The sequence below is a fragment of the Asparagus officinalis genome, chromosome 4 (genome assembly GCF_001876935.1).
Source record: "Asparagus officinalis chromosome 4, Aspof.V1, whole genome shotgun sequence".
NCBI lineage: Eukaryota > Viridiplantae > Streptophyta > Magnoliopsida > Asparagales > Asparagaceae > Asparagus > Asparagus officinalis.
The window spans coordinates 21628453-21639476 of record NC_033797.1 but is presented as its reverse complement, the minus strand read 5'-3'; the positions used below and the strand labels follow the sequence as shown (position 1 = coordinate 21639476).

General features: G+C 45.2%; 1 protein-coding gene across 1 annotated transcript in view; it reads left to right on the top strand.

The window, feature by feature from the left end:
* LOC109838334 overlaps nt 1–10698 on the top strand; it is a 40636-nt gene extending 29938 nt beyond the window's left edge. Inside the window, exon 3 of the mRNA XM_020406785.1 lies at nt 10484–10698. Within this exon, the coding sequence (XP_020262374.1) occupies nt 10484–10698 (215 nt within the window). The remainder of the gene's footprint in view (nt 1–10483) is intronic.

Here is an 11024-nt window from a genome sequence, read left to right as displayed (position 1 = left end):
CGTGGCAAAAAAAGGTTCATCTGGTTGGTTGTTTCGCCCCCATTTTAACTGTGGTGCACTCCTACCCCTATAAATACCTCCCTAGACACGAAATAAAGATAGAGAGCGTTTGGAGGGCAGATTAGAGCAGAGGGCCTTGAGTTTTTGGTGAATTAGAGCAAGAGAGAGTCTTTCTTCTTCATAAACATCCTCAAGAAGCTTCTGGCGATTCCTAGAGATCTAAGCTATGACTTGATCTTTAGAAGAGTGAACATCTTACATCGATAAGATATTCGCTTCAAATTCTTACTTCGATAAACGAAAGAAGAATCATTAAACCCCTCATGGTTCAATCAGAATCTATGATTCGGTGGTCCACGAGTCAAAGCGCTCCCGGCACAGGCAAAGATTCCACGCAAGCAGTGATCCAAACAATGATCCTGCGTTTGTTTCTAAAAAGTTGTATTTTCCTTTTATTGTGTAAAAGAAGTCTTATAAAAATGCTATTTTTTTTGAATTTGTTGTAATCGACCGAAGATATAATGAATTCCATAATGAGATCAACTTTCGCTGAAAACAAACTGGCGACCACAGTGGGAGCCAACGGTCTCGCTGCCGAGACCGTCGTGTCGCAGCCGATCAAGATTCCAGTTGAATGCATGGTCGAATACGAATTCGACCAAACTAAATTTGAGGAATATCTCTCATCACCAGTTGAATGCATGGTCGAATACGAATTCGACCAAACTAAATTTGAGGAATATCTCTCATCATCCTCTTTAAGATCTTCATTGTCTCGCGAGTGCAAGAGGATCTCACAATTGAGGAAGACCTACACGCTAAAGAAGGCACAAAATGAAGACTCTCGCCTGATTGTTGCTAAAGATTTTACTCACAACACCTTTGCTCACAATGACTCTTATATAGTTAAAGAGTCATCGAATCAAAGCCCACCGGCACTGACGAAGAGGGCTCGTCAAAGACAACGTCAGCGCCGCGCTCGTCAAATAGCTAAGGCCTTAGAACAAACCGATGGGGTTCGTTATCACGCGGACCTAGACTTGAGGAGGCATCGAGTGGTTCAATTGTCTCAACAACCAATTACTCATATCTCTGCTAAACTAGCGACGGATGAACGGACTTTAGTCAAGAGGGCTCGCTCAACCCTCAAAGAACGCATACAAAAGCATCGTGCAAACGTTGCTTATGCACATGCTCTCTTACAACAAAGACGAGAGAGAAACAAGAAAACGATGGCCAAAGAACCACCAAAATTTTACAAAATTTGGATCCCGAAGTCTGGACTTAAGCAAGATCAGCATTCGGAGCCCGTTAAGACTCCATACCCGCAAAGGGGTAGTTCTAAACGTACGACTCCCAACATAACCTTGGATCGCTCAAAGACAGTAGTAAATTGTCCTGAGAATGCCAACAAGGTTGTAAACCCCCAGAAGAAGACGCATTCACCAAAAGGCATCGTCATACCTGGGAGGTCATACCAACAGACGATAAGATTTTCTGACAATCATACCGATGAATCATACTATCAAGCTGGGGGTATGAACAATACTCGAAATAGAACTGTCCAGGAAATGAGTTCTCATTGTTCCTGTGCGCGACTCATTAGAGCAATGCTATCAGAATGTGACTATTTCAAACGAGAAGCCATCCCACGAAGAGTCTCGGTATTCCACAGTCTTTTCACCGAAATGTCGAAGCCTATCCCACGAAGAGTCTCGGTATTCCACAGTCTTTTCACCGAAATGTCGAAGCCTAAGCCGAGACATTTCTGCAAGAGAAAATCAGTCGAAGCCTAAGCCGAGACATTTCTGCAAGAGAAAATCAGCTGCCCAAGATGATGAATTCCCTAAAGTCATCATCAACGTGGGTGATAAAGGAAAATCTAGCTGGCATTCAAGTGAATCAAATCCCAACTTTCCCCCGAGAGGAAAAGTCAATTCAAGAATTGCCAAACGGATGTCCCGACTCCAATTAGGAGCCATCAAACGCAGGGATTACGAGAGAATGCATGAAGGAATATCCTCAGAGGATGAACTTTCAGACACTTGTTTCAAACGCAGGGATTACGAGAGAATGCATGAAGGAATATCCTCAGAGGATGAACTTTCAGACACTTGTTTAGCCATTGCTTCCGATGATACCATATCCAGCACAGGACAAACCAGAGAAGTCGTCACGATCACCTCTGATCAATTTGCTCAAATGCTTCAAGAAGCTCTAACGAAGCAACGTGAAGAAATTAGAGCTGAAATGAAGATAGAGATGGAGTTAGCTATCCAACAAATGAGAGAATTGCTAACTCAACGGTCTCAACTTCCTGAGCCCAGTCAGCGAGTTGAATCCAGCCGCTGTACTCAAAATATTGCTGATGACAGTGATCCGGAAGTGGAGGAAGTCATCTTTGCTGATACACCTCCCAATAGCAATAACGCTGGGGGTGGTTTAACGCACCCTCCCAATAACGATATTGGGGGTGGTTCAATAGCACCTCTTACAGGGGGGTGGCCTAATTCATTCTCCTCAACGTCCTTCGAATGAAGACATAGACGATGACGAGAAAATGAAAGAGCTTGAAAACAAAGTCAACGCTTTGATGACGGCTCAAGAAGTAAAAAAGACGGGTATTCCATGTCCCTATCCAAGAGAATGGGATTCAATACCGTATCCGGCAAAGTTCAATCTGATTAACTTCACGCCGTTTGACGGAAAAAGCTCGCCTATTCAGCACTTGATTTATTTCAAGTCTTATTTGGGCATGATCTCTGGAAATAAGGCTTTAATGGTCCGGTCATTCGTTGGCACCCTTCGTGGGCCCGCCTTCGATTGGTACCGACGTCTCAAGCCAGGAAGCATCAATTATTGGGATGACATAAAAAGTTTGTTCCTCAGCAATTTCTTCGATGATGACACCGAAGTGTCAATCAGAACCCTTTTGGATGAGAAGCAAAAAGGCGGAGAGTCAGTCGATAATTTTGTCAAGCGCTTCCGTAACATGGCAATGAACTGCAGAGATCCTGTTACAGAGGAGTTCATCCTTCAAACATGCCACAATAATCTCTCTATCGATGTCCTGGAAGCCCTGGGGGTCGTACCATCCAAAACTTGGAAAGATTTGAAAATGTACGGTGAACAAGCTGAACACTTTCTTAAAAGAAAGAAAGCTGAGAGAAGCCGACCGACGACATCTGCAATCACTGTGATGAATCTCCAGCCATCTTGAAATACCTCCTCGCCAACGACAAGATCGAGCTACCCCCTATTAAAGATCAGGAGGGAGCTAAGAGGGTTACGGATCCAAACTACTGTGCGTACCACAGAAGGGTTCTTCATCCCACCGAGATTTGCTTTGGACTAAAAAACAAAATCCAAGCATTAATTGACTCTGGCGTCATAACGGTGAAACAAGCCAAGTGAAGACGACTCTCACTCCATTGGATACACGAGTATAAACTGTTCTCCTTCACTCCATTGGATACACGAGTATAAACTGTTCTCCTTAACTCCATTGGGTGCACGAGTATAAACTGTTTCCCCTCACTCCAAAGAGTATACGAGTATAAATTGCTCCTCGATACTCCAATAGGTATATAAGTCTAAACTATTTCCTACTCTCGATGGGAAGTTCCTGGAGAATTTTTTGCATGTAATATTCTTAAGGATAACCCAGTCATGTAACTCAGTTTGATGTTAGACCCAGTTTCGTGAAGGAAGCTAGGGGTGGATGGTTCATGTAACGGGAAGTTCTCGGAAGAATGCTATATGTAATTTTCTTAGGGATAACCTGATCATTACAAACAAAGTGATAAACACTACATCCCCACGGTGATTTCTGAATACTCTTTTGCTGAGATGAGATTCGATCACTTCGTTGGATCAATCTTCCCTCACAAAATTCTCACATGGTCACACCTTTAAATAGTTAGGACCAAAACCAAAACCCCTTCTCGATTCTTTCCATGAACGAGAGGTCCACAAATTGAACGATCAAACCTTTAAACAGTTAGGGTCGTCTCAATCCCCATTTGGTCAAACCTTTAAACAGTTAGGACCAAAACCAAAATCTCCTCTCGATTCCTTCCATGAACGAGAGGTCCACTCAAATTGAACGATCAAACCTTTAAACAGTTAGGATCGTCTCAAGTCTCCATTTGGTCAAACCCTTAAACAGTTAGGACCAAAGCCAAAACCCCCTCTTGATTCTTTCCATGAACGAGAGGTCCACAAATTGAACGATCAAACATTTAAACAGTTAGGGTCGTCTCAATCCCCATTTGATCAAACCTTTAAACAGTTAGGACCAAAGCCAAAATCCCCTCTCGATTCCTTCCATGCGATTCCTTCCATGAACGAGAGGTCCACACAAATTGAACGATCAAACCTTTAAACAGTTAGGATCGTCTCAAATTCCCTTTTGGTCAAACCTTTAAACAGTTAGGACCAAAGCCAAAATCCCCTCTCGATTCCTTCCATGAACGAGAGGTCCACTCAAATTGAACGATCAAACCTTTAAACAGTTAGGATCGTCTCAAATTCCCTTTTGGTCAAACCTTTAAACAGTGAGGACCAAAGCCAAAATCCCCTCTTGATTCCCTCCATGAACGAGAGGTCCACAAATTGAACGATCAAACCTTTAAACAGTTAGGATCGTCTCAAATTCCTATTTGGTCAAACTTTTAAACAGTTAGGACCAAAGCCAAAATCCCCTCTCGATTCTTTCCATGAATGAGAGGTCCACAAATTGGGCGATCAAACCTTTAAACAGTTAGGATTGTACAAAACTCCCACTTGGTCAAACCTTACTACAGTTAGGACCATAATCAAAATCTCTTCTCGATTCATTCCATGAGCGAGAGATCCACTTTTAGTTTAATAATCAAACCTTATGACAGTTAGGATTATTTAAATCCGTCCAGATTCTTTAAGTGGAGATCCCACTTTAAGTTTCCCTTGCACTTAGGAGATAGAATATAAAATTCTTCCTCTCCGATTTCGGGTTCATCTCTACCAACAAACAAGAGACCAGGAGATAGAATATAAAATTTTTCCTCTCCGATTTCGGGTTCATCTCTACCAACAAACAAGAGACCAGGAGATAGAATATAAATTCTTCCTCTCCGATTTCGGGTTCATCTCTACCAACAAACAAGAGACCAGGAGATAGAATATAAAATTCTTCCTCTTCAATTTCGGGTTCATCTCTACCAACAAACAAGAGACCAGGAGATAGAATATAAAATTCTTCCTCTCCAATTTCGGGTTCATCTCTACCAACAAAAAAGAGACTATATTACTCCAATGGGTGCACGAGTCTAAACTGTTTCCCTAGCCTCAACAGGAAGTTTCTGGAGAATATTACTCAAAATATTCTTAAGAATAACCTGATTACCTCTCAATGGGTATATGAGGTTAAACTATTTCCCGAACACTCCAATATAGTATACGAGTATAAACTATTTATCTATTCTTCGACGGCAGTTCTAATTCAAGACTTCGACAACGGCCACGTGATAAACGCAGCACCGGAGGAATCTTAGCTATTCTACAAAGCACTGAATAGGCTAAAAGATGAAGAAGTCAAAGATTGAAGCCATTCATAGACCATTCTACGCAATTTCCTCAACAAAGCACTAGAAAAATTGTAAGGAAAGCTTATCATATCCAAAGTGTCCCAGACTCCTCACTAAAGAAATGATGAGTCTGAGATACTTTGGAGGGGGTATCTGTAGGCATCAAAAAATGCTTACAGACATCCAAATACCACTCAAGACAAAGAAAAGGTGGTAAACATCAGTCTCTTAATCAGAGGGGATCATTCAAAGAAAGCAAGACAACATGGAAGAACATGTATACACAACACTTGGTGCCGCGGCTCAGGCGCGGCAGCTCATGGTGCCGCGGCCATGGCGCGACAGCATATAGTACCGCGGCCATGGCGCGACAGCATATAGTGTCGCGGCTAAGTCGCGGCAGCATATAGTACCGCGGCTAAGGCGCGGCAGCATATAGTGTCGCGGCTAAGACGCGGCAGCCTAGGGTGCAGCGGCTATTATAGGGGGTGCTATGGTGGTTACAAGGCAGTTATACGATGATTATTTGAAGCCACCAGAGATAGAACGTGTGCTGACGTGGACAAGCAGTTAAACCACGAAAACGTGGTTAAAGGTCGTGGGAGAACGGTTTCAAGCACGATGGAACGTGCTGGTAACCGGCTCTCTTTGGCCGCGTAAGCCCAGACTACCGCTGCCAATTATCCGCGGCAGCCCACACTGCCGCGCTAATAGCCGCGGCAGTGTTGGCTGCCGCGGCCAAAGAAGGTTCATCTGGTTGGTTGTTTCGCCCCCATTTTAACTGTGGTGCACTCCTACCCCTATAAATACCTCCCTAGACACGAAATAAAGACAGAGAGCATTTGGAGGGCAGATTAGAGCAGAGGGCCTTGAGTTTTTGGTGAATTAGAGCAAGAGAGAGAGTCTTCCTTCTTCATAAACATCCTCAAGAAGCTTCTGGCGATTCCTAGAGATCTAAGCTCTGACTTGATCTTTAGAAGAGTGAACATCTTACATCGATAAGATATTCGCTTCAAATTCTTACTTCGATAAACGAAGGAAGAATGATTAAACCCCTCACGGTTCAATCAGAATCTGTGATTCGGTGGTCCACGAGTCAAAGCGCTCCCGGCACAGGCAAAGATTCCACGCAATCAGTGATCCAAACAACGATCCTGCGTTTGTTTCTAAAAAGTTGTAATTTTCATTTTGTTGTGTAAAAGAAGTCTTATAAAAAGGCTATTTCTTTTGAATTTGTTGTAATCGACCGAAGATATAATGAATTCCACAATGAGATCAACTTTCGCTAAAAACAGCGACTCCGCTGGGGACTAGCTTTTCCGACGAAGAAGTGGTGGCGCAGTCCGACGTCCACCTCATGGGAACCACTGTAGAAACTCTTGTCGTGGAGTTTGATCAAGCAAAATATGAGGAAGCCTTATCCTATGGATCACTTAGCCCCAAGGCTAAGCATGGTGTCCGCAAGATCTCTAAGGAGATCAATTCTGTTGTTGAAGTGCCGAAGAAAGCCCTCTCCTTCGGCCAGGAACTCAAACTAGCTCTGCTAGTTGAAGATCCCACCTCCGCGTCAGCCAAACATACTTCGGGGCACAAACGGCCTTTGTAGGAAACGAGTTCCATGAGCGTCAATGACATTGCTGCTAAGGCTTTGAAACAAGCCAAGAAAAACGCCGCTCGCAGACGGAGAAGATCCATACGACGAGCGCATCTACGTGAAAGCCGAAAGTTGGCCCAACGCGAAAACCGTAATTCTGAAAATCCAACCGAGCCTAGCGTTCCCAAAGAAGAACGCTCACTTCGTGGTAATGAGCCCAACTACGAGCCTCGGCTGATACAGCTGAAACGTGACCCTGAGTGGCGCGTTGTTCCTTCAAAACGCAGCCCTCAGAAGGGAGCTGTCAAAACTAAACGCGACCCTCAGGTGCGCGTTCAAACAAAACATGATTCTCAAGAATCTGTTTCACCAACTAAACGCGACCCTCAGGTGCGCGTTCAAACGAGACATGACTCTCAAGAGTCTCTTTCACCAACCAAACGCGACCCTCATGGGCGCGTTCAAACAAAACATGACCCTCAAAGGTCTGTTTCATCATTTAAACGTAGGCCTCGTCCTAATGTTTATAAATCTCAACGCGACCCTCGCGTTATTTCTCAAGAACGCGATCTTCAAGAGGTCCGCCAGGTTCAGAAAAGTCGGCGTAGCTTTAAAATCCACGTTCGACAAGAACCAATCTCACCCACCCAAGGGCAGGGGGTTCCATATCCACCTCCGTGCCCGGGGAAAGTCTCCTCTCAAGTTCCTAATCTGCGAGAATTATTGTCGAGAGGAAATCCAACAGCACAAGCAGCTCACTCATGTCAATGTGAGAGGCTTATATCTGCAGTCCTGTCAGAATGCCATTGTTGCGCATCCACACCTCGGCGGTCTGTATTCGATAGGTTGACGAATGTCGTTAGACCTGCCAAACGACAACACCGATACAAAAAGAAGACAGCTGATGCGGAATACTCCGAAGTCACCATCAACATGATCGGCAGAGGAAAAGCCTCACATACTGATTCCGATGAGTCACAAAAAACTCATTCCCCAACTGTTAGGGAAATTTGTGACCAGTTCGAAGGAGTATATCGGAATACACGGACTCGGACAGGAGCTATCCGTCCGGTTGATTATCAAAGATTGGCCAAGGGGGTCGTTTCCGACGATGAACATTCGGTAGTCGCCGAATCTCAATCTTCAAGTTCTGTTGTCGCACGTGAGGTCTCCGCTTACACGATAGGGAACCATGAAGACATAGCCAAAAGAGTGGACGAACATCATGTCATGCTCCAGGCGCAACATGAGACACTTCTCCAATTAAAGGATATGCTGGCCCAGCTTCTCGCTAAAAAAGGGCAAAAACCCGAGTCTTCCTGGAGAACTATGTCAAAGGGAAAGCAAAAGGCGCACGAACACTCAGATCGTGAGATCACAACTTGAATTCTTCTTCTAATAATGAGAAGGAGATGGAAAAAGAGCTGTATCCTCAGTCCACCAAAATGGATGAACTGGAAGCTCGCCTCAATGCAATCGCCAACAGAAGCGAGCTCCGTGAAGAAGGAGTAGTGTGGCCTTACCCTGCCGAGTGGGATACAGCTCCCTACCCACCGAAATTTAAGGCCCCTACCTTATAACCGTTCGATGGTACAGGATCGCCAAATCAGCACATCTACTACTTTAAATCCTAAACTGGAGATGTGGTAGCGAATGACGCCATCCTGACCAGACTATTCATCGGTACCCTTAAGGGTGTAGCTTTCGAATGGTTCATGAAACTGCCTGCCGGATCCATCCAGAAATGGGTAGACCTGGAAAGGCTATTCTTGGCCAGGTTCTTTGAGGATGATACGGAGGTCTCAGTCCCAACTCTCCTCGCCACTAAGCAAAGGAAAGGAGAGTCCATCAAGGCCTATGTGGAAAGATTCCGCAGCATGGCATTGCGATGCCCCTCAGGTATGACCCAATCAACTTTGGTTGAAACTTGCAGGCACAACCTACAAACCCAGCTCCTTGCTCAGATGGGGTAGCAGAGTGTCGCTCCTGGAGACAACTAGTTTCACAGGGAGAACAAGCTGAAGAGATAGTGGCGCGAGTTAAAGCTGAAGAAGAGCCGCAACCCAAGCTGCAGCAGCAACGCAACCAGAACAACGCCCAGCGGTCTAAGGGAAAGAAGACTTTAGCAGCTGACTACACGCGAGTACCACCGCCTAATAAGCAAGGCAAGGCGCCTAATCAACAAAGAGCGCCCAAGCAATATTCGTTTAAAGAGGAGCATGTGGATACCTTATTCCAGTTGCTTCGAAAGAACAACAAGCTGCAACTGCCTGAGATCAGGAAGCCGGATGAAGCAGGGAAAGTGGATGACCCTAATTATTGTCGTTACCATAGATTCCTTGGACATCCTACCAAAAAATGCTATGTCTTTAAAGACATCTTGCAGAATTTGGTAAATGCTAATGTACTCACCTTGAAGCCAGAACAGAAGACCGTATCCACCAATATGATAGCGGTCCAATTCGGTGACTTCCCCCTGGTGGTAACTGCGAACGGCATTGTCCCCATTCACAAGGGAGAAATGCACTTGAAGAATGTTGACTTGCATAATAAAAAAGATAGGGGGTTGGTACCCCTCACTACCCCAAAAGGGGAAATCATGTGGGTCCACCCTGATCTGCTAAGAGATCAAGAATGGACGAACACCTCGTCCAAAAAGAAAGGAGGCAAGGCTAAGTCTTCCAACATGATTAGCCCCTCCATTACTGAAAATGATGATCACCTTAAACCTCTTACTGATTCAGAAGAGGAGAGGATTGCCCTGGAAGCATACCCAGGAGACAACCCTGACACTCGGTCAGGAAAAGCTTACTTGAGGGATTACAGCCAAAACGCTCAAGAGGTGGAAGAACAGCCCCAAGACACTGGGGGTTCTGTCCCAAAGAAGCCGGTCGATAAAGGGAAACAAAAAGAGCTCCGGTTCAACAAAAATCTCCACCAGGAGCTTGGAGAGTCGAGCGCTCCCTTCCAATTCAATGTCATGGCTCAGTTAGCCAATATACCGGCCAGGATTACTCTGTATGAGCTTCTGAGGTTGTCCAAAACCACCAAGGAAGCTCTGATCGAAGCCTTAAAGAATACGGAGAGCTTCATTACTCAAGTCACTCTGATTCCTGAGGCTTCTGAAGATCAACCTTGTCTGCAATGCCTACAAGCAACGAGAAGTCTACCATGCATATCATTCACTCAGGAAGATGTGCAAGTCAAGCACGAGCATGACCGACCACTGTATTACACATGGTATATCGGATCCTCTGAAATCAGCCGTGTTCAAGTTGACCCAGGCTCAGCACTCAGCATCATGCCTTACAGGGTCATGCAGGTCTTAGGGATCAGAGATGGTATGGGAGGTGGAATAGGCGGATCCATACTGGAAAAGGTTGGGGAACCGTTGAAAGCCTGATATCCTCCTTCCATCGGCAGAATCTGCCCGTAAAGGTGCCCCCATCTACCAGGCCGAGCTCTGTGGTTTGGGTAAGAAGGGAGACGGATGGAAACTGCACCATGAAGCTATTTCCTGGCGCTTCTTTGATTTGATAGGGCCATGAACTACGATTGAAGTGAAAAGCCAGAATCTCTCTGAGCTCCTGGACGGATGGATGGCCTGACCTAACATTGAAGATTGCGAAAGCGGAGAGATGTAGGATGGTGCTGGCGGTGTTGGCAGGGACGGTAAGCATCCTGGGAGGGGCACGAAAAGTAATACCGTGATGACAATCTCGAGAGGTATGCCCTGACCCATGGCAGTGTGTACAGGTGCCATCCATAGCCATCTGTGATGGTTTATGACAGAGATTCAAGACGCTGGACTTTAGGTATTCGTTTGGGGATGAGGGATTTAGAGAGGCGCCTGTTCTGGTGTA